The sequence below is a fragment of the Pyricularia oryzae genome, chromosome 3, assembly GCF_000002495.2.
Source record: "Pyricularia oryzae 70-15 chromosome 3, whole genome shotgun sequence".
In the NCBI taxonomy this organism is placed as follows: domain Eukaryota; kingdom Fungi; phylum Ascomycota; class Sordariomycetes; order Magnaporthales; family Pyriculariaceae; genus Pyricularia; species Pyricularia oryzae.
Genome location: NC_017849.1, coordinates 3,501,212 through 3,528,064, shown reverse-complemented (window position 1 = coordinate 3,528,064; position 26,853 = coordinate 3,501,212). Strand labels below are relative to the sequence as shown.

The window sequence follows — 26,853 nt, the reverse complement described above, 5'->3', positions numbered from 1 at the left end:
ATGCAAGTACTTGATCGTGTCAGTTTTCGGATGGCCCATAAAAGGTTAGCTTTGAGTTTGGGCCTAAAGATATGCATGTATATCTCTTCCCCGCACCAGGATAAACATGGCAGAGAAAATGCGTGCAGCTTGCTTTATGCACGCGATCCATTATTACCTAGGTATCTTGGTATACTTGTGGTATATTTTTTATTTTCGTCATTTTTTTGGGGGGGGTTTTTTTTTGTTTCTATCTACTCTCGAAACATAAAGCTTGTATTCAAGGAGAAAGGCGGGATACCCGTGTTTGCTCCTCGCCGCATTTCCGATTTTGTTTATGCCTCCCCCCTTCCACCGTTAAAAGATAATGCATCTTCGCATTGACTTGTGTGGTTTGGGTCATGTGCAGAATGAAAGAGTCCAATGAAAGGTAGAGAGAATGATATTGGAACCACACAGCTTTGCCATTTCATCTGCAACCTGGACGTCGGTGGCGTCTTTCCTGCAGTGAGAAGGGGGAGCCATTCCCCTGAGTTTGGCCAAGCCCATCCATCTACCTTCCTGTCTGGGCCACCTCGACACCACCACGATCGACCTTACAGAGGCCTGCGTAAATAACGTTCAAGATAGATTGGTTTGTTGCAGATTCAAATCGCGACAGTGCGGCGCGGTCGACTTTTTGTAACCTGGAAATCCGTATGTAGCCTGAGCAGGTTGGAATTTTGTACTAAACTCATGTGGCGCGGCCGAGCCACCGAATGAACATCGACTTCTGCAACGCCACGGATAAATAATTTTTTCTTTCGCCTTGAATTCCACAGAAGGTTTAGTACTGTGTTTTCTACAGAGCGTCTTGTGTCGGCGGAGGGCTCGCCGCAGATTTTGAACCATTTCGCCGGTTCTCCCGCACCGTCGCCGATATGATGGTTAAGCTATCAGTTGGCCGATCATACGGCTGGACTTTATGGGACCGATAGCTGGTCATAACGAGGCGGACCAACAGACATGATCCTCGCACCAGTCAGTCATCCGACTTGGTCCATTCAATCACTTCATCCGTTCAATTCCCAAGAAGCCTTCGATTTTCTCTTCCGCGCCAGGGCTTGTACCATCGAACTGAAAGGCTATTCAAGGTAAAAAGAAACCTACTATGTATACTGAAAGCTCCCCGCTTGGCAAGACGGAGCTAATGCACCTTCGTCGTCACTAATCCTGAAAGGGGGCTAGTGAGCAACAGAAATAAGAGAGAAAAAACGTGACGGATTTTGTCCGAGTGGTGCCGATTGAACTGGCAGGACTTTAACGGACAGGGGCGGATGCCTATAGGCCATAACCGAGTTTCTACTATTGACAAGGACACCCGGCCCGCGCCCAAGGCTCGTGGAGGGGTCCCCTCCTCTAACCCCTGTTGCGGCGGGGCGCTTTCCCACCATGCTCAAAACAGCCCCTGTTCGTTGGGGTGGCAGCTTCGACGTTGCACTGTGAAGGGTTGTTTCTGGGATGGCTACAGGGGCAGGGAATAAGCGGGTTTCAGCATGCTCTTGTCTTTTTCACTCTTTTTTGTCTTTTTTTTATTTTATTTTTTTATTTTATTTTTAAATTTTTAAATCACAGTATGTCGAGCCCTCCTCCTTCCCCCCTGCAAGTCTACCTGGACTAGACCGTTGACGGAATATGTTTCTACATGTCGACCTTTCGCACCATGGTTCGGCCAACCACCTTCCTCTCACTGTGCTAATGTTTCCGAGACAGCAGAGGCCATAATTCTTGTTATGGCTAGCGTTTTCTTTTGTCAATGCTGGTCCACCCAGATCCAGACTTACTCGTGACGTCGACGTTCTCGCCTTTCTATCTATGTATACATACTCAAGTGTCAGCCACGTGTGCCTCTCCCTCGGGATTAGTTCGAGATAGCCAGAATTGTAAATACCCCTTCAGGAGAAGTTAGAGGCTCCTACAAACACAATCCCGTTTCTTCCGAACATCGACACTCCGTGCGTAACAAGACTTCCAAATACAACTCTACATGTCCACACTTTGACACACACTGTTTCGTTAGCTACTCCTTCCCTCGTTCATGTACCTGGCTTGCTGGGAAGATACAGGTGGGCTTTTTTTTGGTGGGGTTTGTGCCAGAGCGACCCAGACCCAGCTTTTTTGCTGCACCTGCATGAGTTTCCACGGGTCAAGTTCTGTCAAGTAAAAAGGTTATACTGTACTCCAGTAAGCTGGGAGAACCTATTCTTTCTGTTACCCACTCCCCCAGCAAGCAAACACCCACCCACGCCAACCCCCGTTGCATGCAAGCTGGAGCCACCCCTGTCCTGTCTCCTAGCACACTACGACGTTATTGATTCTTCACCTTCTTCTGCGTGCCTGGCTCCATGGGTGCCACCCGAGACAGGGCCCCAGGTTATGGTACACGGACTCGCATTCCCTCAGTTTTTTTTTTATGTGTCTGTCCCTTTTTTTATTATTTTTTTTATTTTCGAGAGAAATGTGGATGGGCATCCATGGTAAATAAAACTGCCTGCATTGCCCATCTCATGTCATTGCAGAACAGTCTTGCCGCATCTGCGTGCGAGTGAAAACCACCCTCATTAAAAAAGTGCCAGTCCTCGGACGCACCATAGCAACTTTCCATTATCAGTCTCGGATGCCGGTGCACGAGTGACGAAAGGGTAGAAAGCAGACACGGGACGAGACATAAACTTCAGAGGCATCTCATCCCATCCTACCCTCTTCCAATTCCCTTCGACACGCTCTGGCCAGCACGCACTTGAGGTCATCCGTCCATCCCATCTTCCGGCGAAGGATACCACAAAGATACACACACCCATACATTCATACAAACCTGCTTGACAGGGGCGCCTCTTCCACAACGGCACAGCCAAACCCGTTCAGCAAGAGGCTTTGTTTTATTCGCTTCTCTTCCTGTCTTTCTACCGGTCATACAATACTTATACACCTATCTTCATTCTTGCCGGCCACTCCCTCTTCAGATTCACTGCCGTGTATTCCTGTGCCGCCCCTAGCAGCAGGATCGAACGCACAGTCGAACGGAATCAATGGCTCATATAGTCAACTGCATGTTGGAGGCGGATCAGGACCATTTTAGCCAAAGCCAGTCTGCCATAATGCCTGGCTCTCCGGTATCCCGATCTGAAATTGTAGGTCTAGCTGCGAGCATTCAAACTTGCTCTGTCCATCTCCTCTGGGTTACGCCAAAATTAGCTTCTAACAAACTACTACCCGCTCCAAAGCCGTTAGAGAAGCCTGACAAGGCATACGTCTGGAGAATGTACCAGCCAGAACGCAAATATCAGCTTTTCCCCCGGAAGGAGCAGCCGCAAGCTGCCCCAGGGAAGGGCCTTGACCCGGAGCAGGCCTTCGCCCTCGCCATGAACCAGACCACCAACAGCGAAAAGTCTGATAAGTCACCGCCTGGAAGCGGACTGAGGCTAAGGATCAAAGAGCACAACCTGAACCGCCGGCGCAAAGTCAGCGTACCAGAGCTCGGCCCCATGACCACAGTGCAGGAGGTTCCCATGGATTCTCGTAGGTTCCCATCTGCGACTTATATAAACTCCCTTGTCCGCCAAGGTTTGTTGCTGGGCAGAACTAATGAGCTCTTTGCATAACAGCAACGATTCCCGGCCGCCCACCCCTACACGAGAGGTCCATCAGCGCTCCTGGACACAACTGGAAGCACCATCACCTCGCAGAAGTTATGATCCCTACGCCGTCTCTTGTTGAGGAAGTCATCGAGATCGGCAGTAGCAGCGAGTCTGGAAGCCCAGCCAACAACCCCAAGAGCCGATCGCCACTATCGCCAAAAAGCCTGGCACCGCTAGTCATTCCCACTCAAGGTGTCCCTGTACCAAGACTCAACCGCCAGAGGTCCCTGAATCGCTCCCGAGCTGGCAGCACCCCGATCGAGTCAGGCACCGCCCCTCGATCAGCTAGAACGGACGAGTCTCCGGTGATGCGCACGCCATACACCCCCCTGTCATCAAGTTTGACAACCCCGAGATCAGCATCGACCGTCCACACGAACTCGACACTGCCGACTCCTGTGACGGCCCCCATCGAATATCGAGCCTCGCCGAAGCCATGGGAGAGCTCAACTACGATGACGCCTCTGACTGAGCTCAAAGAAACAACGTCATTCCTCGACATGAGCGCCACTCCCAAAGGCGCCTCCTCGACTACTAGCTCGACACCTGTTGCCTTCGCCGCCGAGACTCGACCTCCTGTTTATCATAATGCCAATGGACACAAGAGGAACCAATCGGAATCGTCAGGCAGCATCATGGAGCGGGGTCGTCCACGCAAGAGATGCGACATAGTACCCGGGGGTATTGTCGTGGGCCGATCTATCTCCAAGAGGAGCAGGAGTGCTGACAGGCGGGCATTTGAGAACCTGCCTCAAGGCTGGAAGTCAGTAGAAGCGCCCAACACCCTGCCACACAACGAGGCAGTTGCACTTCAGAAACAGGCGTTGCAGCAAGCTGCACGATTCGAGGTCCTTAGGAAGGAGGACGTTGAGGCTCTGTCCAGGGTAAGTCATAGTGGTCAATCCGTGTCGATCCAAATCTTAATTTGACGCGGGAAAACCTGATTAACGAGTAACCATATACAGGAACTACGCCAATTGGACGAGCGCACCGAGTATCTCCGTCGCACTTACAACTCTCTTCGAGCTGGAAGACGCAACCTGCATGCACGAATCTGCCAGTATCTGAGATCGCCTCGCTTTGCCAAGTTTAGCCATGACTCGATGCTCAAGCAGGAGGAAGCGCTTGCCGAGCTCGACAACTCGATCGACGATTGGGTTGGCAAACTTGAGCAGGCCGAGAACAGGCGCACTCGAGTGCGGCAAAAGCTGCTTGAGCACGTTGCCGCCGCCGCCACGATGCCCCTAAGCCCCGGCAGTGTGCATGGTGTCAGCGAGAGCTTGCAAATGGCAATTGGAATCAGATCGCCTCACTACCTCGCAAACAACGGCGCGGGTAACATATCGACCCCTCCGAGGAGTCCAACGCGACAGCAAATCTACATCACTTCGGCCCAGCAATCTCCTTCGCCGAAGCGCTTTGTGCCCTCTACCATCATGGAACAGCCACTTGGCGAGGAGACTGCTACCGCCGAGGAGGTTGAGGCACACCGCCGTGCTGTTGAGAGCATTCGCGTGTATGCCGGGGATGATGTCTATGCACTATTGGCAGACGTTGAGAACGAGTTCACAAAGATGAGCACCAGCGATGGCTCACCAGCTGAAAAGCAGGAGACACCTGATGAAAATCTGTCCGAGGATGAGCTCCGTAACGTGCACCGTGCCCGCAGCCACGAAATGCTTAATAGCTTGTCCAAGAAGTCGTCGGACAACAGCATTTCAAGCATCAAGACCTCGTCACCTGTCCGCCCAAGCGCCGCCACGCTCAAGTCGCGGAGGTCCTCAATTGCGCCAAAACTTACGCCCCTTCCCGCAGCCGAAGGGGAAATCTTCCTCACCAGTGCTGTGTTCAAGCCTTGATCTCGGGCAAATGACATTGCAAACTACCCACACATCGCTCCACACTGTCATACAGAACTCTGCCGCCCACCCTCACAGAGTCCTTACGATAAGACGTTCATTTAACGATCCTCACGGCCGACCCATTATACAATCATTACAAGCATTGTTCCTTGAAGCTGGTGCCAATTTGCTGCAGTCCGCCAACTTTTTATTTATTCTAACATTTTATTCTTACGCGTTATCCGCGTCTATTTTCACTTCTAACCCCCCTTCAAGTCACTCATTATGGCTGGTCTGATCTGCAATCACCACCAATCAACACGTTGATTGCAAGGCACTTTTTAGCATTTTTGATTGCTATTTAGCATAGTTCTTTTTTTTTCGCCTGCTTTGCTTTTTTTTTCTTTTCTCTTTTGTCGATCAATTCATTCTGTCTTCTGTCTACTATTTTCCTTATTGCTACTATATATACATCATTCGGAAGCAAGCCCCCAGTTCCCATTTCTGCATGCGCAGCCAGGCCTTACACAGGGATCTGGTGCGCCAGGAGTTGTTAATTTCTTTGCGTCTTTTTATGTTTTAAGTCTATTCTGGAGTAGTTCGTCGGCGATAAGGCTTGCGCAAGAGTCTTGGGTTACAGCGGAACCCAGTCTTTGGCTAGCTACAGACAAACATTTGGTTCCTGTATAAAGTTTCCTAAGAAATGGAAGCTAAGAATGATGGATTTCTGAAAGGGGAATCTATGACGTGGTTGATGCTCGTGGCTGAAACATGGGACTGGCAGGGGTTCCTGATTATTTCTGCAGCCGAGCTGGATGGGGGAAGCAGAGTGGTGGCTATGGCACACAAATCTATTATAGGATGAGGCTGAGGATGGAAGCTAGCCTTGACCTTGCCTATTACTTTGTATTTGTCCTCTACATACGGTGCGCTTTTGATACCCAAATATAAGTAATGCAACAGATGACACCTGTCAGACTAAGTTTAGAATTGATGCTTGATATGTGATAATGCCTTGGACATCACGGTGGGGATTCGATTCACCTTGCCTTGGACAGCTATAACAGATATGAAGGTCAATAGTAACCTACCTAGGTAGCTAAGGCATCTAATTATCACTCCACCCACGCAGTATTGCAAACATCTTTCACATTTCCTCGCCCCTGGTAGTAAACGTCACGATGGCATGATGGTTGGAATGGAGTTTATGAATGACGTCTTGGTAGTTTCTGACAGTCGGGATCAAGCATGCCAAGGGTCATGTGAGGAGTCATGGCCACCCGCGAAACGATCGACGGGCTCCTTTGGCCATGGTCATGCACTGTTGACATGCCATGCTGTCTTGGCTTTGGTAGCGAACGACAACATCACAGCTGAACATGTCATAGTTCATGCTTGCCAACATGTTGCGGCTGATGTCATTACGACGCCGAGATGAGGCGTATCGTGACAGGTGCCGCATCGTTTTGCTGATCCCAAAAACTGGCCGCCACGTTTCGCGTATCTTTTGGTGGGTTGCGGAGCCGGCGAATACATTTCCAAGCCTCGTGTTGTGCACAAAGTCAATCGTCAACGGATCGCCCGTTTCGCTTCTTTCCGCAATGTCTAACTGTGAAAGCCGTGATAACGGCCTGGCGATTTCACCCATTTCTCTTACCTACGTGCGGGAAGTCACTAGTACCCTACCTAACCAAGACGCTTCCCCCTCCGTCCACGCCGAGTGGGTGGTGTTCAATGACACAGGACGAGTCTAGACTATAGCTTAGCGTCCGTCTTGCTGTGATCAGTTCGCTGGGACTAGGCGTCCGGGCCGGGGCGAGTGCGAACTATGGATCCGTAGCCATGGCGCATCTCGAAACATGCGAGTTGGTGTTTTCAGCGATTGCTTGGCAGCGTTGGGACTCACTTGGAGGAGGCTCTAGCACCGTCTGGTGAAAAATATACTCTTGAGCGAATCAAAGCAAGACAGGGGAAAATGCAAGATATTCAATAGGGATGCAGACGAGCTGCTGCTGTGATATATCGACAAATCACTTGAATGCACATAGTGACAGGTAGGTGTGTATTTAGAAGGCAGGCATATACGCATGGCCTCAGCCGTGTCTCAGCACTTGCAACAGACTCGTCACCTCAGACTTGTCAATCTCTCGATCGCCGACGTCTCCCACCGCGCTCGAGGTCAGACATGAAGAATGCAGCCAGCGCGCGCCCTTGTCGTCGCCGCAGTCATTTGGACCCTGTGCCCTGAGCGCCTCTCGGATGATGCTTTGAGCGTTCCGAGCGCGGACGCCGCCGCCGGCGATGATCTCGATGTTCCTGGCGCTTGCCAGGCAGACGATGTGCCGCAGCGTCTCGACGTTGTCGGGCGCGTTGCCTGGGCCGCCGGAGGTGAGGATGCCGCCGAAGCCGCACGCGACCACGTCTTCAAGCGCCTGACCTAGCGACGCCTCTTGCCTGTCGGTGGAGCCCACGACGTCGTCAAAGGCGCGGTGGAACACGCAGGTATAGGGTTGGGCGAGACGCACGAGCTCTCGGTTGCGGTCCACGTCGACGACAACCTCGTCTGATGCTGACGCCTGCTGCTTCAGGATCCCAAAGACGAATCCGTCTCCCAGCTCAGCGTGCATCAGGTTGGATTCCTTGAAGGCGACGATGGCATCCCGCATCCCGGCCTTTAGCTCCTGGGGGTTATAAATGAAGTCGGCAGATGGGGCAGGTGGGGGCCCCCGGGGCCGGATCATGACGCGGACGGGCACGCGCTGGCTTTGGCTGGCGGGGGCGGCGGCAGTCGACGACAGAAGCTCGGAGAGCTCGGCTAGCGACGGCGTGAGGCCGCCTTCGCCATACGACCCAGCCGCGTTGAGCTCGATCCGGTTGACACCAAGAGCCGCGACCTGCCGGGCCGAGGAGGGTGAGAAGACGGGGACCTCGAGATGATTCATTGGTTCGATGGTCAATTGTGATATTGTGCTGCTGATGAGTCTAGCTCTGGTTACCTAGGTAAGGTAGGCCGGCATTTACCCACCTATCCTGTGCAGCAGAGACAAAACTAACATAGGGTAGGTTCGAGAAGCTGGTAGGATTAAGAGACGGCGGGGAAATGTTGACGAATTGAAGCGGCCAATTGGTCGCGTGTGATGACTAACCGCGCAGTGGAGAAGGATGTTTTTCGAACTCTCCCCATTTCGATGGAGAAAAGTCCAAGTATCTTCTGCTCGTTCTTACAAAGAAGTTCTGGCGTGCAATTTCTGCAATAACCCATCTAAACTGGCCAAGTCAAGTGAAACAACAAAAAAATTGCAAGGCTTATAATTATCCTTTCATCCATCCATTAGGTGTTCCCAAGGCATTTCACAAATCAACAACGCGCTACTTTTGTTTCCTGGTCGCCTCAACGTCGTCCTGAATCATCATCATCATCATCATCATCATCATCATCATTGGTACAGCCTTTTCTGGTCATTTCCTTGTCATCCTGCACCGACTGTCCATTATCATTGCCCTTTCTCTCCTGAACATGATTCTCTCCCACCCCTGCCGTCCCTCGAGCAACCTCGGGACGCAGATGAATGATTTGTCCAGAGTTTGGTGGCACCTCGGTCGGGCTGGGATTGAAGCTTCCACGGGAAAAGACCCCCTGAATCGTAGAGTATTGTTCACAATGAGCGAGTAGCCGCGGGGGTATAGGCGGAGGGAGCTGGTACGGGCCGCCATGAACCGGGCCTCGCCCCATGATTCCAGGAGCCAAGGCCTGATGCGCGGAACTGTATGCGCCCACCACAGGCATGGAGTTGGGGTAGGAAAAGTGCCCGCTGTGGGGCTGATGCCGAGCAGGAGCGACTCCGTATCCGTTTGAGGCCTCCTGAAACTGCGGCCAATAGCCGTGGGCGCTCGCCCTATGCCCGTACTCGCCGTAACCGCTACCGCTTCCGCCGCTGGCGACGCTGCCAAAGTAGCTGCCGCTGTGCTCGCTACCGTCCGCGCTGGGACTGATTATGCGGCCTGAGGCCGCCAGCTCTGTGAGACGGAGAGCCGCCTCCCGGATGTCATTGTCTGCGGAGCGTGGGTCGGGGTTGTAGAAGGGCTGGGGCACCGGCACTGGCCTGGCAGTGAAGCCATGGTCGGATTGCTCTGTGCTCATAATTGGAAACGGCACCTGTTGGTGGGACGGACCGGCGGTGGCATATGTGCGGTATGTTGGATGATCGATAGTGGCCGACGGGGCAGCACCTCGAGATTCAGTCTCCGAACGCGTTGTGTTGGTGTCGTTGGCACCATTGCGTGGTGATGACGAGCTCAGGGTGGATCGACCGCTGCCACTGCGGCTTTCCCTCTGTGACTGAATACTGCTTCTGTTGCCGCGGCTGCTAGCCCCTCTAACCGACTTCCTTACGCCGCCGCGTCTGCTGGAGCTGCCTGGCCTGTTTGGACGAGACGCTTCGGGGTCCTCTGCAAGCCAATCTGTCAGTACGAGGATCCATTTTGAGATTTATTCACGAAGATACTGGATCTCGGCTGTGATTGTTTTGGTCCTTGTGAAATCATCTCCTGTACTTACCGCCAATGCTGAGGAGGTATGTGCGGACAAACTGGTAGGCATTCGGAGAGTAGCTGCGCTGGTAATTTTGGTACCAGTGCTCATCTGCAGACACGGATGTGGGCGGTAAACAAAACCCCAGAAAGGTCAATAAAGCAAAGATTGGACTCTGGGTATGCATATCCGGACAAACCCACAAAGCATCTGAGCGGTATACTTCCTGCGAGCCTCCTCTCCCATCCACCTTTCCATCAGAGGGACAAGCTCCTTCCATTTGTTCTCGTCGCGTACGGCAACATCGATGCCGGCTCGGGATGGCGAGATGGGGATGATGCGCTGCCAGAAGCACCGCTCCTCCTCCAACGACCACTGGGCTCCAACCATTCTTTATTTCGGCTTCTCTAGCTTGCTTGTAAGTTGGCTTTGAGAAAAAGGTCAGGAAGATGGTTTGTTAGCAGAGAGCGTTTATGGCGGGATGTTTCTGAGAGTCTGCAGCCGGTTCCACACGCGAAAGCTGAATATGACCACAGACGAGTGAAGTCGGGGTCCCGGCACTTGACAGCGGAAACTGCTGGTAATAGGATCCAACGCCAAAATGAATAAAGATTTTTTTACTCTTTTGAAATAAGTTCAATCGAGTGAGGAGTGAATGGGTTTGTGCGCGTTTGGTCTGCTGAGATCAGTGCCCTTCAGTCATACGCACTCACTTCATTCGAGACTGAGACTAGACTGATGAGAGTGATCAACGTACAGAGCAAGTTCAGACCAGGCCAACTTGCTTGTGAACGAAGCTTCTTGGTATTGGCGGTTCAAATGCCTCTCCTTTCACAATGTAATTCAGTTCAAGTGACGCACCTATTATACTAATGTTTAAGCAGTAAAGCCTTGCCCTCTGGGATTTGAGACTAGCTATGAATGGGCATCGCTATTACATGCCTGTTTATGCCGGACGCTTTCTTTGGTCCAAGTCACGGTGGAATTTTGTCACTGCATCCTATGCCGAACTTTGCAGATAGTCACGGTCATTGATGTGTCTTGACCACTTTGTCGATTGGGTCTCGTCTAGCTGATCAATATTCTCGTATTGTAATCTTGACCTACGAGGAAATGCGCAGTTCTGACACTTTTACTTGCTTGCAATCAAGCCAATGGTGTAAGTTGTTCAGGTGAACTAGCTGGGTAGACACGGGGCGTGGAGTATTTAGCCTGCCAAAATCACAGAATTCTGGATGATAACCAAGCCGACAACTAATAAATATAAGCAAAGCCTCTCTTGGATATTCGATGCATACGGTTCAAGCAGGTTACTAGACCTGCAAAATACCCAGTAGCATGATAGAGAAGAGTAAAGTCTATAGTTGCATTAAACAATACCTAGTCTAGATACATCTCGTACAGTAAAGACTAAGCCCATCTTATTCAAAAGGACTTTGTGGTTGGGGCGCAGAGTAACCCCTTCTGAGGAGGAACGGCATCAAGCGATGCTCAAGCCGGGAAAACTAAGGATGATATATTAGACATCACACTCTCAACACACAGAGATTTATACAGCAAAACAGGCAAGGAAACACCTACAATGCTCTTCTTCTGCATAGGCGCCACCCCCTCCGTGACCCAGACGCCCCAGCCGCCCATCATATTGGCCAGCATCATGTCGGTCGACAGGCGATCTCCGACCACGGCGATCTGGGAAGGCGAGGTGACTCCCGTGTCAGGGTGGGCGCGAAAGTACTCCATGATTTCGCTGCCGCAGCCGGGCTTCTTGGTCTTGTGTGAGAGCACCGTGACCCCGGTAACCTCCTCGAGCTCCTGAGCGAGCTTCCTCTTTGGGTCATGGCTCAGCGCACCCGCAGTGTTGGAGACGATGAGCAGCCGGCGGCCGGGGTATGCTGCCTTCAGGGCTGCGAACCGGTCCTGGTAATCTTTAGCGTTAGCTCGACTTGATGGAGATGGAGGGACTGGAGTGGAGGAGATTTTGTGGTTGAAGAAAGGGGAAAAATAGGAGAAAAAAAAAGAGGCTGAGGCTGAGATAATATCTACCTTATAAGGCTCGTGGATGACATTTGTTTCTGGGTATGCGAAACAGTCATCCTTATCCAGAATAACTGCCTTTATGTCAACTTCGGCTCCATCTTTGCCGCCTTTCAAGGCTTTCCCTAGCGGCAGCGGCAAGTCATTGAAAGTGTTAACTGTTGCGTGAGGCAGACACAGTGCAGGATTTGCAATCAGCTTGAAAATGTTTAGCGATGCTGAAAGGTTGAGGTTCATGATTGCCGCAAACACTTGTTTTCGATATTAGATCCAGTCCCACTGATTTATTCAAAATCTATGATTCTAGATGATGCAACCGGGCGAAGAGAGCGGCCTGGTAGTGCGGTGTAGTTGGGGATGACAATCACTGGAGAATAAGTGTCTGAAAGCGAGCCTAGTTCATGTCATCGTCATTCAGCACATGTGGTATTGTACTGTACTGGTGGTGAGTGGTACCTTGCAGGAGCCTGGGGTACCTAGGGTCCTAGAGGCGACCGCTGTTGCGACCCCTGCACCACTGCAACTAGGCGCATCTGGTCTGTGCGAGCGCGTATTCAGGACGCGTCCCAGCTGCATGCTTGCATCATGGTTGACTGACAACAACAAAACAATATACTTGCCTGCCTTTTACCCTCGCCAACATCAATTGAAGTCGAGTCGCCAGCAGCAACAGTAAGCCCACAACCGAAGGAAACTACAGATCAAGCCTCTGGCGGGCAACAAAACATGCGGACCAGAAATTCACTCGGGGAGCTGCCAACATCACCCTCAGAAGAACAGACGAGCGCCAAGAAAAGAGGACATGCCGAAGATGAACCACAGGTCGAAAAGGATCTGACACCGCGAAAGAGACGAAAGCCCACTCGATTTCGAGAGTCCCCACAAGACACCAGAAAAAAACCAGCGACTGCGCCCAAGGCAGTGGTCGAACCAAAGGCCAAAGAGGAGGATGGACGACCCCCCAAAAGGAATGCCAGCGATCTCATCGGGGATGCACAGGAAGAACCGGCCCAGACACCCACCAAGAGAAAACCAGGCAGGCCGAAGGGCAGCAAGAACCTTCCCAAGCCACCGTTGAACGGCATACACACAACACCGTCCAAGTCACAGAGCGGCAGGAAATGGGCAACCCCAATCAAGACCAATGGGCCGAACGGGATCGATACGCCGCGCAGGCGGAACCTGGCCGATCGGTCAGCGCGCAAGAAGAGCGTAAGCACGATGATCGAGCGTGTGGTCTCGGGAATGATGAGTGATGATGAAGCCGGCGATGACGTTCTAGCGAGGGAGATTTACCAGTCGAGCGAGGACGAGGACGACGAAGACGGAGGTCAGCAGATACCAACCGTGGAAGTCGAGGCCCCTGCAGAAGATCTGGAAACGGGGGAGCAGTCGGAGGTGGCCCCTACTCCGACAAGGAGGAGACCAGGTCGTCCAAAAGGAAGCGGGAAAAACGGGCCAGCAAGAAAGAGGTCGCCCACGCCTCCACGAGATCTTCCTCCTTATGAACGTTACTTTTTCCAAAACAAGCCTGGCTCTCTTAAAACCTCTGGGAACAGGCTGAACATGGAGCTGCTTACTCACGAGGAGTACTTCAACTTGGTACGGGACTACAAGGATCCACACGTTAGTGATGTCACCTTTCTACAAAACATGCATGCCGACTCCTTTCGACAATGGGCGTTCGAGTTATCCCAAGGTTTTAGCATCTGCCTTTATGGCTACGGCTCTAAACGCGCTCTCCTCCAGAGGTTCGCAACGGAGCTATACCACCGAGGTCACAAGAGGATAGTAGTGGTCAATGGCTATGTGCGCACGTCGGGCGGGATCAAGGAGGCTTTGAGCACGATGGCACGGGCTGTCGATCCGTCCTTTAGACTTCCAGCAACCCTCCCAGTGACCATGGCTCAAGGGCTCACAGCACTGCTCGCGGATCACCCCGAGACGGTTCTCACGATAATAGTTAACTCCATCGATGCGCCAGGCATGCGCAAGGGTGGTTCCAGCAATACTACGCAGGCCATCCTTGCACAGCTAGCCTCCCACAAACAGATCCGCCTGGTTTGCTCCGCTGACACCCCCGATTTCTCACTGCTGTGGGACGCGGGTCAGAGGTCCCAGTTCAATTTTGCCATGCACGACTGCACGACTTTTGCACCCTTTGGCGCTGCAGAGCTCGATGTCGTTGACGAAGTGCACGAGCTGCTGGGCCGCAAGGACCGGCGCGTCGGTGGCAAGGATGGTGTCATATTTGTGCTGCGCAGTCTGCCGGAGAACGCCAAGAACCTGTTCCGTCTGCTCGTCACCGAAGCTCTCGTGGCCATGGAGGAGGGTAGCGGCATGGGAATGGGAGACTTTTTGGGTGCGGATGGTCCAGGGGTTGAGTACAGGATGATGTACAACAAGGCGGTTGAGGAATTCATTTGCAGTTCTGAGATGGCTTTCAGGACACTGCTCAAAGAGTAAGTCTGCTTTATTTTTCTAATTCGACTAACCTAACATTAGTGCTTGTTCAACGGCTGACACTATCACAACACAGATTCCATGATCACCAGATCATCACCAGTCGGAAAGATACGTTAGGAACTGAGCTGCTATGCTTACCTTTCCGAAAAGAGGAGATAGAGGGCATCTTAGAAGATCTGATGGGTTAATAAATTTGCGACTTGATGATCTCGCACAATAGCATTGAAAACGTGTGGTATTGTATCTGCAGTACATCAGAGATCAGCTGTAGCACATGCCTCAAATCTCGAGCGAGATTCTATGCTTGATCTATAATTTCGTGCCTTAAAACGGCCGTTTTGTACCGGCCTGGCACCACCCGATCCTCTTCGACCATGTGGCCACCCATTTTAGATACTATGGTGAGTGATGAGGCCTTCCGAACGTTGTGAAATTTGCAGGCATCGTGGCAGGATAGGTGCTGGAGGATGGCCAGGGAGTCCGAGAGCACTTTCAGGGGCGTTTCCGCAACTATCGTCTCGGGAACGATGGTGACACACCCAAATTAGGATCCTGTGAGTCTTGGGGAGTAGCTATCCCCTCTTCTACCCGAGACAGGCGGATTCAGCCACCAGATGTTAATCGTCTGCAAATATGGATTTAACCCAGCAATCTACCTAGGGGCCTAGGGTCCAAATCACTACTCTGCTTTTTGATTCGTTGATGAACTAAGCCTACGCTAAGGCGGGCGAGGCAGGCCTATCAACTGCATGGACCGCTGCTGGCCTGCGTCCACTGAGCCAATGAACAATAAATAGCCCATGTTTTCCCCCGGCGCGCGGTTGTATGCAGTGCGACGCAGAGGCGAAAAAAAAAAAAAAAAAAAAAAAGACAGGCCCAGCACGGCCTCATCGGCAGCGACGACTGACTTCATTTAGTTTTATCTTTCAACCCAACCAGGATGTGCACTTGGTATCATGGAAGTCACGTACACCTGTGGCTGCACATGGCCTTCGAGTTTGTTCGGTGCACCAAGGAGGCAAACCGCATCGCCAACAACTATTTTCCGGGGCACTTGGCCAAGACAAGCAACGAGAAGAAGTTAATTTCGGCGCCTAGACTTAAGCAATGCCAGAGAGCTAGAATATCCCAACTTCTGTTGCTTCTATGGACTACGTTGCTGCTCTTGACTGTCCTCTCGAACAGCTACTGGGGCTCAGGAGGTTTGACCCGAAGTAGCGGATTTGCCGACTACACTCTTGCTCATGGAGAAGCGTGAAGTATACTTAGTGGTGGGATTTCAGTAGAAATGAATGATAGTAATCAAGACATTCCATATCAAAGTCCATCAGTCACGGTAGACTTAGACCCATTGATATTACCGATGATTAACAGCCGCAACCTCTGTAACTGCAGAGAAACGCTCTGATGATTATTTGTCTTGTTTCTATTACATATTAACAATGCATACCAAAGATTGGCGGGATATCTTCATAAACACAAAGCAACACATATCCTCCCAAAAATCAACTTTTGATCCTGTGCCAACCAGAGGTCGACACCATAAAAGAAATAACGAGATCCCAGCAAACGCCACGCTTCATCTTAACTCGTAAGTTCCCAGTTGCACCATTTTACACATACCCACCCATCTCGTATCCTCTCTGCGCTAAATGAGATCAACCACCGAGAAGCAAGGCGGTCGATTCGTCGGTGGTTCAAAACACACCTAGAAAAGTGTGGCAAGAATCGGGAGAAGACCAGTAACGGCCGGCACACCGACCACCATCCAGGGGTTGAGCTTGGCCTTATTGTCCTGAGCCGCATTCTCGGGTTCGACCTCAGTCGGAGCCGGTGGGGCTGAGGAAGGTGTAGGTGTGGTGAGAATCTCGCTTCCCCACTCCTGGAATGTACCATTGACACCAGTCGTGTTCTTGCAGACGTCAAAAGACGAGGCGTCTACGGCGGGTGTATCCACAAACTGGACGAGAGAACACTACGAAGTTTGGCAAACAGGGTCAGTATTGAAGCCCAGGTTTCAATCAACTGAAACCGATGGCTATCAAAGGGTACGGGTTAACATACCTGGTAGGTCCTCATGGAGGCATGATCGGAAATGACCTGGTACTGGGCAAGCTGCCCAGCCCAATTCTTGTCGACGGGGACCGATGGAATGCACAGAGTGCCATACATAGACATGACCAGTGGCGGCAAGATCTGATGGAACTTTTCTTCGGCAGAATCGTTGAGAAGCCGGACCCTGACCGTAAATGTGACGTTGGCGTAGGTGGATGTGACCGCCAACGGGTAACCATTGACCGAATAGTTGGTTCCGACCATGACTTGACTGATGTTGAAGTTGCTGCAAGGCGAGCGATGTGCCCAATCTCTCTTGTAGCCCATTGAGTTTGGTAGACGAAGCAGGTGGTAGGCCGAGCTGACGCCTGCGCCCAGGCCGGCGATGAGGAGAATGGGATTGAGGAGCATGTTGAAAAAAAAATCCAGGTTCGAACAGCCTTGGAATGACGTTTGTGTAGGTATGCGGCTTTGAGCAGGAAGAATCGTAATCGCGAGATTGTGCAGAGTTGACTGACTAGTGCGTGCCCGGGATCTCAACACGGAGTTTTTTGAACGGAAGACTAAAGATCCAATGGGGACAATGAGGGTATCACACTACAAGACGTGTGTCGACTAATGACAAGATTGATTGATGTGACAAATGCAGGTTGTCGACCAGATGTGCTTTTCTGTGTGTCTTCAGCCAACGACAAGGTGATACATAACTTGTGAAATCTTGTCACACCCTGGGCGAAGAGAAAAGCTCAGAAAAACGAGCCTTAGACGTCAGGAAGGCGCGCCAGGTATGAGGAATGGCATGGCAGGCGCAGGTTTGCTTGCAAGCGGGACTTCCCCGTTTGTGTTGCTGTTTCAATGTCAAGATGAACGTGAACAGGGAGGAAGGAGCACAAAAAGCCCAAAGTCATTGCGAGTCGTGAGACAACAGATCAAGAAGTACTGTAGAAAAAGAAGGCGCGGAATGGGAAATCAGCCGCGTGCGACCGAGATTTGACTACTTTTGGGTACCGTTCCTTCCTTATAAGGTAACATGGGTGAGTTGAGTTGCAGACCAGGTACCTCGCTTCTCTAGGTACCTAACCCAAGTAACATGGGTTAGTCCGTCCGAACTAAGGAAAGGAAGCCACCCGAACATGGGGTGACAGCTCAGAAAAGGCGGCAGGCGCAGCTGGACTTCGAGATGTGCACACTCGCTCCCGGCCAGTCCGCACCGCCAACAGATTGCTTCCACAAACTCGCGCCAGCGCCTATAGGAGAAAAGAATGATGAGGAAGCAACGCGCGAAACTCTTTAGCATCTTCTAGCACCTCTTCACCCGCATTTCCAAAGAGACAAAAAAAGAAGCTCCTGACCTCTTGGCGAGCACAAGAAATACGACTGGGGCGTTGCATAGATTGGCGAGTGCAGAAAGATGTGGGAGGCATATAAGGTTGAATGGGGCTGGACTAGCCCCAAGTCCACTGCAGGTTGTATTGCTGATTGCAGGGGATGCAAGGGTGGCCAATGGGTCGGTCCAGGTCTAGACCCAGCCTAGGGCTTGGCTGCTGCTGCCATATACCTACGGAGTAAACACTGCGTGCGCACTTATTAGTCCTCGTAGAACATGGCCGTTGCCAACCCAGCGGTACGGCCCTGATCTCCGATCAAAGGTAGGCAAGAGCTGCATCGCCCATCGCAGATTGGGCCATCAATCATTCAAGAAAGCGAACACGACACGGCTTTAATTATACCTGCAATTCACGACTGCAGTACCTGATTTGTGTGAGGACCCCATATGTAGAAAACACGACGAACTGTAATTAGAGTAAGATCGGATTGCATGTGTTGCTTGTCAGGGTTGGGGTTGTCTTGGTCAAGCCTCCTGACCATAGCTGTGGCTGACGTGGCTGACGTGGCTTATAAGGGCGCGGGGTGGTGTGGGGGGACAAACCTAAACAGAAAGCGAATGAAATTTTCAGGATCGGACTGATGGAAGTCTTTTCCGGGCTGTAACTTTGCTTGTATTGACATGCATGTTTACTGCGTGTCATTTTTACAGGCTGCCCCGGATGATGCCATGTCGGTCGAGATGCGGCTGCCGGTCGGCTAGTCTCTCCAGCTGGGTGTCCACCACCCGGCAAGGTTCCGTCATCAAGGGCACATGTCAAAGCACAGCAAGCACGGATCCGTACAAGCGGCGGACGTCTCGGTAAGAGGAGCCGCTGTCAACCGTCACCGTGATTACCGACCACACCTACTAGTTCTAGACTGCCAAACCCACTCTCTGCGTGCTATGCCCATAGATGCCGGCAGAGCATCTGAGTTACTCGCTATTACCTAGCCCAAGGTCTAGCGCGCAAACGGCCCTCGGAGACTTTATCTGTTTATGGGGAATAAATGGATCAAATCCGGAGCCAAGTTCCCTGACGGGCAGGCAGTGCAGTGAGTGACTCTTGCAAAGGCAAATCCCACAAAGCCGAGGTCAAGTGGGTATTCGGTCCGGACGGAGTCTTTGTTTTGCAGAGAAAGTTGCATATACCCATCCCCTCCTTGTTGGTCACTGGGAGTTCTTCTTTATTGTCTCGCCCAGGCCTCTTGTGTTCGGTTTTCACTACATCATCATTATCACTATTGCCTTCCAATTATCTGGATAAACCTCGCACAGAAAGCTCTGTACTTCTGCGACTCTCAGTCTAGTCCTGCCTACCACCGTAATCCACTTATAGCATCTATATTCGGTCTTCTACGAGACAATAACAAAGATGGCACCCCTCAAGCCCCACTGGATTTCGCCCTCGCACCCCGAGATCCAAGAAGTCATCATCAACGAGGCCGAGTTCACCTCCATGTCCCGCTCCCGCGTGACCCTGCCCCCCTTCGCCCTCTACGCCAAAATGTCATTCCCGCCCTGCACCCTGGCCGAGGAGCCGACCTACGCCACGGTGCAGATCGGCCGGGACCGACACCTGAACCTCAACAGTGACCTGTTGTACATCAACCACTCGTGCGACCCCTCACTCATCTTCGACACGGCCAACCTGGCCATCCTCGTCGGGCCAAAGGGGATCCGAGCCGGCGAGGAGTTAACCTTCTTCTACCCGTCCACCGAGTGGCGCATGGCCCAGCCCTTTGCTTGCCTGTGCGGTGCTGCCACTTGCCGCGGAACCATCTCGGGCGCCGAGGCAATGTCGACCTGTGACCTCGAGGGCGTCTGGCTCAACGGTTTCATCCGCGAGATGCTCGAGGAACGTGATGCCGCCGCCGCTTACAAGGCCAAAGGCAATGGCAATGTCGACGGTAACGGGACGGTCGCAAAGGCCCGCCAGACTGACAAGGCGCTTCAGGACGCCGTCTTCCAGGCCGAGCGTCTGGTCGAAGCCACCAGGACTGCTCTGCTGTCCTACCAGACTCAATTTGCCAACGGCGACGGCGGCGGTGGTAAACACGCGCAGCCTCCCAATGGCTGCCAGAAGGGGCTTAATGGAGGGCCAACCCGACGGTAAGTTCTCGTCCCAGGCAGCCGTGCCCTTGATTTTTGTTTTTGCCTGATAGCTGACCCGTCTTTCATTCGAATTCAGTGGCGCCACCTCCCGTGAGCTTAGTGGTGAGATGGGGGGCGATACCACCAAGGCTTGAGTCCGGTGCGGATGGGACATAAGTGTGCAAGTTTGCATCACTGGGTCCCTCCCCACCATCGGCGTCTTCGTCTGCTATCTGCTATTAGGACATTACATATATAGCTAGCCTCTAGACACCCGCCAACCAATCTAAAATGTCGGCCGTGCAAACGGTCCATAAATTTCAATAGCGAAATTGCCATGTGTATGTATGTGTCTTTGCAAATAAAAGATTGACAACCCCGCATGCTCGTGAGAATAGAGAACCCCCGCCCCCCCGAAAAAAAAAAAAAAAAAAAAAAAGAGTCAAACAAAGCTCATCTCATAAAAGCAATCTCATAAAGAGTAAATACAATAATCTTGGCCGGAATATTACTATAGATTGGTGTACAGCTGGTATCTCTTTTACTTTTAACAAATCAGGAATCATCAGTTCCTCTCCAGCCACCTCCCAATGCCCTTGCCATCTTGTCTAACCTTCTCAGCTCCGGCGCCGCCAGCGTAATGCCTTTCTTCCTCCTCCCACTTCATCCGCTCCATGCGCGAACGGGCCAGGAACGCACGCGCGAACCGCCACGCCTCCGTGTCGGCCAGGTTCCAAGCCTCGGCCGCCTCGCGAACCTTGACGTCTGAGGGGTCCTTGCTGAACCTAATCTCCTTGGCTTGCTTCAAAAGTTTGTCTTCCCGCATCTGCGCCGCAGGGGTGCCCTCGGTGCCGGCGTTGAGGTCGCGGTTGAGTTCCTCCTCTACCAGCCGCTCGTTGTCGAGCGTCTCGTCGGGTATCATATCACGGGCCTGTTTCTTGTCACCCTTTTCGGTCTCTTTCTTGGGTTCGGGCTTGGGCTTGGGCGCGGGCTTGTCCTTTTCGTCATCATCGCCAGCGGCGGGGGGAAGGGTGAACCCGAACCGCCACGCCAAGTCGTTGGGTACTTCCCTCTCGGCGGGAATCCACAGGCTGCGGGCCGCTGCATAATCGCCCGCGACAGCCTCCTTGAAGCGTATCACACGCGCACCGCCCGAGACCTTTTTATCGACCAGTCCCTGCATAGTTGCGTCCAGCCAAGCATCACGCTTCGAGTGCCGCACGAGCCAGGAGACATCCAGCCGGGGCTTGCGGCTGATCATGGTCTGCAGCGTGTATGGATGCGGGACGGTGCCGATGCTGTAGAGCGCCGTCGTGTTGGCGTACTTGGATGGCGTCGTCGTCTTGACCGAGCCGGGCTTGCACGGGCGGCACTTGGGCCAGTTGGGTGGGCATGAGGCCGGCATGGGGCTGTCCAGGCACGTTGACAGACGGGTCGCGAGCTTCACTGCAGGATCCACCATGGCCGTAGTGTGCTCCGGGTACGGCTTGACCACGGCGATGCCGTCGTGGAAGACGTTTTGCCACGCAGTCTGCAGGTGAGCATTGATGAGCGCATCGAGCTTCAACAGCCATTCGGCGTGGTTGGCCTCGGTGACTTCGCCAATCTTGCCATAGGTGGTGCTGATCCCTTTTTCGTCGTAGAATGCAATAGATTTTGGAGGGTCATCTATGGTGAAGACGTCCTTGTCCTTCTGATCCTTTGATGCCGTGTTGGACACAGCAGTAATAAAATCCTTCAAGCCCTCAAGCCTCGGGTTTGCTATGGCCTGTTTTATAGCGGCTGCGACCTCGCTCTGGGGTCCCACGAAAAGGCCGTCGTCCATACCTTTCCACCGTGTCAGTGCGGGATACTCTCCCCGACGCAAGTACGCCAGCAAGTGATCCTCACGCGCAGCCATTGGAAATACAAGGTAGTGTGATAGCACTCCATCGCCCATATTCTCCCAGGCTAGCCACTTCATCAAGTCCGTCTTGAGCTCCGGCTCCAGTTTCAGCCCCTGCACCTCGGCGTACTTGGGATTATTGATAGCCTCAGCAATGCTGAGGATGATAGGCTTGAAGCCCTGTGCCCACCATGCTCTCCTCCAGCTGAGCAGCAGCGCGCTCTCGGCGTCCCTCCTCGCCTTGTCCTTCTTCTCGGCCAGGACCGTATCGTAGTAGCAGTATATGGGCGTCCGTATCTTCATCGGCGGCAGAATCGATCTGTTCTCGTCGAGGGTCACGGTAGAAGAGAAGGGGGAAGAGAGCCACTTCCAGTCCGAGTACCACGACGACTCCCCCAGCGTGTCGTTGCTCTGGCGATGCGGGGGGTGGGACGGCGGCTTAAAGGGATTCAGGCTGTTCTTCCATGACGAGACGGCGCCGGTGATCTTCTTAGGTATTGACGGCCTTAGGTCGGTGAACTTGGAAAGGTTCGGGCCCGTCTCGATGGTGCTGGGCAGCGTGAAGAGCAACGAACCGACGGCGAAGATGCCCAAGCACGCGAGCAAGAGTGCGATCCTGCGTGGAGGGATTTGCGGGACTGGCCGCCCGAAGATGACGTGTTGTTTCGGCATTGTGTTTTCTGTGTTTGCTCGCTATATGCCCATGTGAGAGTGTTGGGCGTATAGGCAAGCGTTGAGGTATGCAGTAAAGTAACTTTTTGTGTTCAAAGGAGTGAGTAGCCGCAGCGCAGCTGGTGGTTTGTAAAGAGGGCGACGAGGACAACGGCGGAACAAAATTTATGACCAGAGGTAACGAAAGGGGGACGATTCACCACAGAGTTACTTATGCGGTGCAACGAAGAGACATTATTTTGCCGCTGCCTCGTACTCCTGCCTGATTTCTGCAATGACTAGAGAAATCAATGCCGTCGCAGCCTCGGGAAGCAGATGTCAGGACATAAGAGACGGTTGGGATTTGGGGTCAGGGTTACTCTAGGCAGACAAGGCAGGCATTGGACTGTAGAAGATATTTCGAACCAACCAACGCGTAATAACGTCTATTTGGACCCATCGCCCTTCCCCTGTCGAGCATGGTGTCAACAGGGGTATGATTACCCCACTATCCCCTTTACTCCTTTTCACACTGTCGCATCAAGTTAAGCCTTACCAGCACGACAGCTGGCACGTGCGCGAGATACTGTCAGGACTCAGCACTAACCGAACCGCACTTGATACAGCATATCCTTACCTACCCTGAACCTGTTCAGTCTCAGGGGCTTTTTGCTACCAAATAGCAACCACAAGTCAAATACGCAGAAATGTTGTAACATATGCGCCTTTGGTCCCGGATTTTTTAGTTTAAGCTTTTTCATAGGCGTAAATAAAGGTTTACCCTTTCCGCTTTCTTTTGCACATAATTGATTTCCCCATGGTGGAATGATCGGATTTATTCTGGACTAGTTGAGGCGTATACTTTCCTAATAATGAATGGCTGGGCGCCCATGAAATGTGCTCATTGTCCACCATTTTGCCTTGTGAACTGGACACACAGAAACTGTATTTGACATTAGTCTTCCAGTAGCTTTTACGGCTTCCATTTACTTTCTGCAGCATACTGATCAACTACGAAGCCCAGCCCTCGAGGAGATAACACGCCGAAGATGGGTCAATCTGAGTAGAGACCACATGGACGTTGCATACTGTATCTCGGCCATGGATGATATAACTCCAAAATCTTGGTCAGCTGGAAAAGTCTTGTGCTGTCCTCTCAGAGCTGGAAGACCTCGTCAGTTGCTCTGATCAATGCTATTCCCTGAACCAAAAATCTGTAGACCAAGTGCCTTTGTGTGCATGCAGGGCGTGGGTGTGGCAAAACAGCAGCGAGATTGGGCGTTCTCAAGGTTCGTAGTATCAAAAATAAATACTGCGATGCCTCAAGCCACGCATGTGAACCTGTGATATCCGCATGCTCAGTAGCCCTTACCATGCCCTAGTTAAAGCTGCACCTTCCGCCATCACTCTGTCTTCTTTCGTTTCTGTTTCTCTTTCCTCCTTTGCCATATTTCCCATTGCTGTTTTATCACGCCTTCGACCTTGTAATATACAGAATCTCGTTCCTGGTCTTAACAGCTAAGCCGTCGATTTTGTCTGCATTGTATCCCTTACAAAGTTTTTGATTTCCATCATTCCCCTGTTAGCATGTTTAAATTCACTCAAAAGACGGCATCGCCGTGTAAGGACGAGTCTACGGCTCTGCCAGTTGCTGGCAGCCCGAGAGAGCTATACGCGATTCTCAGCGGAGTGATCCCGGGAACACCACCAAGCCGGGCGTGCCGACCAGAGACCGCCGAGTTTGCGCGCTTCACCATACAGCAGGCACGGCCGCTCTGGAACAGGGCCGTCGCTCGTATGGAGGCGACCCTCCCACTCGAGGGGGTTGCCATCCTGGCAGAGACGGACCCCATCCGACACATGCGCCTGGTTCAGACCTTGGCCATTCTCTTTTATGAGAGGGAATGTGTCGGGAAAAGCCTGGCCAGGAGTGGATTGTCGGTCTGGCGGATCATGATGACCAAATCCTCCAGGCAGCGTCCTACGGAGCGTGCTTCCGAGATCCTAGGGTGGCCAGCTATACAATCGGCGAATTCCCTCGCAAGTCGGCTCAAGCCGACTGGTCTCAGGGATATCCTTGAGTATCTTCTTTGCGTCGATTACAGTATCAGGCGGCCGAACAGTCTGCATCGTCTTGGCGAAAATGGCTCGAGGAGCTTTGCTTATGTCGCGGCGCTTCTTTTTGAGGTTATCGAGCTTTGCGAACAGACAAAGCCCTCGGTCGCCCATTTGATGGGTATCCAAGCCGCCTGCGATACCATCCACATTTGGGCACAAGCGGCTCGACTCAACGCAACAGACTTGACGATTATTCTGTTCCATTTTCACCTCTGTTCCAACCTGGTCCCGCCAAATTACAAGCGTGACGAGGAGCCAATCGTCTCGGACGACCATTCTCTGGCCCAGGGCTTGGTGGTTTTCATTTCCGATCATGGCAAATCCTCCCGCCATGGGCTGACAACATATTCAGGCTGTCTAGGACGATTGGTCGACGCACTCAAGTACGGTTCGGGCCACGGATTTGTGCCCGGCGCACGTGAACGACTTCTTCGCAAGATTTCCGTTGACTTAAATGACATGATTCCGTCCATGGTCTTCGATGGCCAGCGACAGGATGTCATGGTACGAATTGCGACAGAGCTTGCCAGGACGCACAACATAGCGCCTCTCGCTTTAGACCAGGCTTACCCACTGGCGGTTCCAGAACCAGATGCGGCTCCCAGTGTTCTGGAAAACTTTGGTGATGGAATCGCTGGGATCGCGCTGAGATATCTGTCTGGTAATTCAAAGCAGAAGAAGCCCGGTGAGGACGTCCAGAAGACTTCGTCAGTAGCCGACGAGACAAGTGGCCAGCAGGGTCGCCAGGATGTGACTACCGTTCAAGCTGCCTACCGTGCTTGCACCGCTGCCTTTGAAAGGGTTGGACGGTGGATATCTGATGAACGTAGCAAGCAAAGGCGAAAGCAACAAGAGGAGTTCACAGATAAATTGGACAAAGAGAATTGTCAGCTCCGAAACCGAGAATCATGTGCAAGAGACAAGGGGGAGGGGGAGGAACCAATGAAATGGCAACTGATTCACAAGGAGGTTGAAATTGAGGACTCTATTGAGAAGGATTCAGAAAAGCTCATGGTCAAGGATCCGGACCAAGGGCGGGCAACCGCATCCGCCATCGAAGCCAGATGCGCAAAGAATAAACATACTGATGGTGATGGAGGTAATGACAACAACGAAGACGAAGAGGACGAAGACAGGGAAAAAAGCGAAAGTGAGGATTGTGAGTTGGTGAATAGTGGATGCCAATCTGCTTGGCCTGACACAGGGTGAAGCAAAGTCCACTTGTAATGTACTTTGGAGGCATATGTGATATTAATAGGAATATTACCTAGCTGTATGCCAAACCAACTTTGTGGCCAATACAGTTTTCACAAATCACGCATGCTTGGTTTTTTTTTCCCAAGGTCTTGATGTTAGGATTCTTGTCCAAGTTCTTGTGGACTTGCTGCTGGGATTTGGGAACAAACTCCTCACCCGGACGATAGACCATGACATGCTGCCAGTCCTTGTCCAGCCGACCCTCCTCCTTAGCAGCACTGCTGCTGCTGGCGTTCTTGTTCTTGCCCGTGTTGCTGTTGCTGCTGCTCTTACCGCCATCGGCGGACGCTGCCTTCTCCGTGCTAGCATCGCCATCGCTCAAAACCTCCAGGTTAACAGCGCCACACAGGTTACACCGGCACGGAGGTCCCCTGTGAAGAATTTCCTGACACTTGACGCACTCGGGTCGGTTCTCGCTGCGTTCTTCATCCCAGTATGTCACCGTCTTGGGGGTGCCATGATCAGTGGGATTGCCCTTTTCGGCCTTCCTGCCAAGGGTATAATTGACGAGGTTGGCGAATGGGGGCATTGTGTCTAGGTGTCTCTGGATGGGTGGTGTCTTTTGGCCTGTGGTCTTTATGCGTGTGGCTGTTGCGACTGTGGTTGGTTGCTTTGGGTTGAGGAGAATATCAAGTTTGCATCACGACAGCTTGGTATCGCACTTTTTATAGAAATGGTCTTTTAGCGACATACCGGCATGAAGCAAGAAATCTCCCTAGGCCTGACAATCAACAACTACCTCGGCGGAGTGATGGACGCTTTTGGGGTCCACGAGGACAATGACATTGTATCAGGCTTTTAGCAACGAACAATGGGTGCTAAAATTTCAGATTATTCTTTGTGAGTTTCTTTACGGCCTTGGTCCAGTGGATCTGGATGTGCAGTGAAAGATCAAT

The 26,853-nt window shown here is 52.2% G+C and overlaps 11 protein-coding genes across 11 annotated transcripts; 5 read left to right on the top strand and 6 right to left on the bottom strand.

Moving 5' to 3' along the window:
• The first annotated feature begins 2,435 nt into the window (after positions 1-2,435).
• Positions 2,436-6,517, top strand: MGG_09484 (uncharacterized protein). Its single transcript, XM_003712215.1, has 4 exons — positions 2,436-3,149; positions 3,243-3,537; positions 3,624-4,540; positions 4,622-6,517. Exons 1-4 carry the CDS (start codon positions 3,048-3,050, stop codon positions 5,513-5,515), a joined length of 2,208 nt encoding a protein of 735 aa, XP_003712263.1. The 5' UTR covers positions 2,436-3,047; the 3' UTR covers positions 5,516-6,517.
• A 724-nt stretch (positions 6,518-7,241) lies between these two features.
• MGG_15111 (CutC family protein) lies at positions 7,242-8,565 on the bottom strand. The gene has a single exon (XM_003712214.1). It carries the CDS (start codon positions 8,437-8,439, stop codon positions 7,591-7,593), a length of 849 nt encoding a protein of 282 aa, XP_003712262.1. The 5' UTR covers positions 8,440-8,565; the 3' UTR covers positions 7,242-7,590.
• A 323-nt stretch (positions 8,566-8,888) lies between these two features.
• MGG_15110 (uncharacterized protein) lies at positions 8,889-10,418 on the bottom strand (the record flags this gene model as incomplete). The annotated part of the gene is made up of 3 exons (XM_003712213.1): positions 8,889-9,946; positions 10,056-10,139; positions 10,232-10,418. 3 exons carry the CDS (start codon positions 10,416-10,418, stop codon positions 8,889-8,891), a joined length of 1,329 nt encoding a protein of 442 aa, XP_003712261.1.
• Positions 10,419-11,370: 952 nt separating this feature from the next.
• Positions 11,371-12,492, bottom strand: MGG_09486 (HAD superfamily phosphatase). The gene is made up of 3 exons (XM_003712212.1): positions 12,075-12,492; positions 11,610-11,948; positions 11,371-11,533 (listed from the first exon to the last, which is right to left on the bottom strand). The coding sequence occupies exons 1-3, from the start codon at positions 12,300-12,302 to the stop codon at positions 11,450-11,452; spliced, it is 651 nt and encodes a 216-aa protein (XP_003712260.1). The 5' UTR covers positions 12,303-12,492; the 3' UTR covers positions 11,371-11,449.
• Positions 12,493-12,662: 170 nt separating this feature from the next.
• Positions 12,663-14,764, top strand: MGG_09487 (origin recognition complex subunit). The gene is made up of 2 exons (XM_003712211.1): positions 12,663-14,527; positions 14,605-14,764. Exons 1-2 carry the CDS (start codon positions 12,792-12,794, stop codon positions 14,717-14,719), a joined length of 1,851 nt encoding a protein of 616 aa, XP_003712259.1. The 5' UTR covers positions 12,663-12,791; the 3' UTR covers positions 14,720-14,764.
• Positions 14,765-15,916: 1,152 nt separating this feature from the next.
• MGG_09488 (uncharacterized protein) lies at positions 15,917-17,939 on the bottom strand. The gene is made up of 2 exons (XM_003712210.1): positions 16,596-17,939; positions 15,917-16,506 (listed from the first exon to the last, which is right to left on the bottom strand). Exons 1-2 carry the CDS (start codon positions 16,995-16,997, stop codon positions 16,240-16,242), a joined length of 669 nt encoding a protein of 222 aa, XP_003712258.1. The 5' UTR covers positions 16,998-17,939; the 3' UTR covers positions 15,917-16,239.
• MGG_16799 (uncharacterized protein) lies at positions 17,617-18,887 on the top strand (the record flags this gene model as incomplete). Its single annotated transcript, XM_003712209.1, has 4 exons — positions 17,617-17,620; positions 18,187-18,235; positions 18,625-18,774; positions 18,869-18,887. The coding sequence occupies 4 exons, from the start codon at positions 17,617-17,619 to the stop codon at positions 18,885-18,887; spliced, it is 222 nt and encodes a 73-aa protein (XP_003712257.1).
• A 440-nt stretch (positions 18,888-19,327) lies between these two features.
• Positions 19,328-20,201, top strand: MGG_12994 (uncharacterized protein; the record flags this gene model as incomplete). The annotated part of the gene is made up of 2 exons (XM_003712208.1): positions 19,328-20,064; positions 20,144-20,201. 2 exons carry the CDS (start codon positions 19,328-19,330, stop codon positions 20,199-20,201), a joined length of 795 nt encoding a protein of 264 aa, XP_003712256.1.
• A 152-nt stretch (positions 20,202-20,353) lies between these two features.
• Positions 20,354-22,997, bottom strand: MGG_09489 (uncharacterized protein). The gene has a single exon (XM_003712207.1). The coding sequence runs from the start codon at positions 22,601-22,603 to the stop codon at positions 20,612-20,614; it is 1,992 nt and encodes a 663-aa protein (XP_003712255.1). The 5' UTR covers positions 22,604-22,997; the 3' UTR covers positions 20,354-20,611.
• A 1,172-nt stretch (positions 22,998-24,169) lies between these two features.
• Positions 24,170-25,927, top strand: MGG_09490 (uncharacterized protein; the record flags this gene model as incomplete). The annotated part of the gene is made up of 2 exons (XM_003712206.1): positions 24,170-25,859; positions 25,917-25,927. The coding sequence occupies 2 exons, from the start codon at positions 24,170-24,172 to the stop codon at positions 25,925-25,927; spliced, it is 1,701 nt and encodes a 566-aa protein (XP_003712254.1).
• On the bottom strand, positions 25,788-26,805 carry MGG_09491 (uncharacterized protein). Its single transcript, XM_003712205.1, has one exon. The coding sequence runs from the start codon at positions 26,484-26,486 to the stop codon at positions 25,968-25,970; it is 519 nt and encodes a 172-aa protein (XP_003712253.1). The 5' UTR covers positions 26,487-26,805; the 3' UTR covers positions 25,788-25,967.
• Positions 26,806-26,853: the final 48 nt, after the last annotated feature.

Coding starts and splice junctions, on each gene's coding strand:
- MGG_09484 (XM_003712215.1), top strand. CDS start 3,048: ATGGCTCATATAGTCAACTGCATGTTGGAGGCGGATCAGGACCATTTT. Junction 3,150..3,242: donor CGGTATCCCGATCTGAAATT/GTAGGTCTAGCT, acceptor CCCGCTCCAAAG/CCGTTAGAGAAGCCTGACAA. Junction 3,538..3,623: donor GGAGGTTCCCATGGATTCTC/GTAGGTTCCCAT, acceptor TTTGCATAACAG/CAACGATTCCCGGCCGCCCA.
- MGG_15111 (XM_003712214.1), bottom strand. CDS start 8,439: ATGAATCATCTCGAGGTCCCCGTCTTCTCACCCTCCTCGGCCCGGCAG.
- MGG_09486 (XM_003712212.1), bottom strand. CDS start 12,302: ATGAACCTCAACCTTTCAGCATCGCTAAACATTTTCAAGCTGATTGCA. Junction 11,949..12,074: donor TCATCCACGAGCCTTATAAG/GTAGATATTATC, acceptor AAAGATTACCAG/GACCGGTTCGCAGCCCTGAA. Junction 11,534..11,609: donor CTATGCAGAAGAAGAGCATT/GTAGGTGTTTCC, acceptor TATCATCCTTAG/TTTTCCCGGCTTGAGCATCG.
- MGG_09487 (XM_003712211.1), top strand. CDS start 12,792: ATGCGGACCAGAAATTCACTCGGGGAGCTGCCAACATCACCCTCAGAA. Junction 14,528..14,604: donor TTCAGGACACTGCTCAAAGA/GTAAGTCTGCTT, acceptor ATCACAACACAG/ATTCCATGATCACCAGATCA.
- MGG_09488 (XM_003712210.1), bottom strand. CDS start 16,997: ATGCTCCTCAATCCCATTCTCCTCATCGCCGGCCTGGGCGCAGGCGTC. Junction 16,507..16,595: donor CCTCCATGAGGACCTACCAG/GTATGTTAACCC, acceptor CAAACTTCGTAG/TGTTCTCTCGTCCAGTTTGT.
- MGG_09489 (XM_003712207.1), bottom strand. CDS start 22,603: ATGCCGAAACAACACGTCATCTTCGGGCGGCCAGTCCCGCAAATCCCT.
- MGG_09491 (XM_003712205.1), bottom strand. CDS start 26,486: ATGCCCCCATTCGCCAACCTCGTCAATTATACCCTTGGCAGGAAGGCC.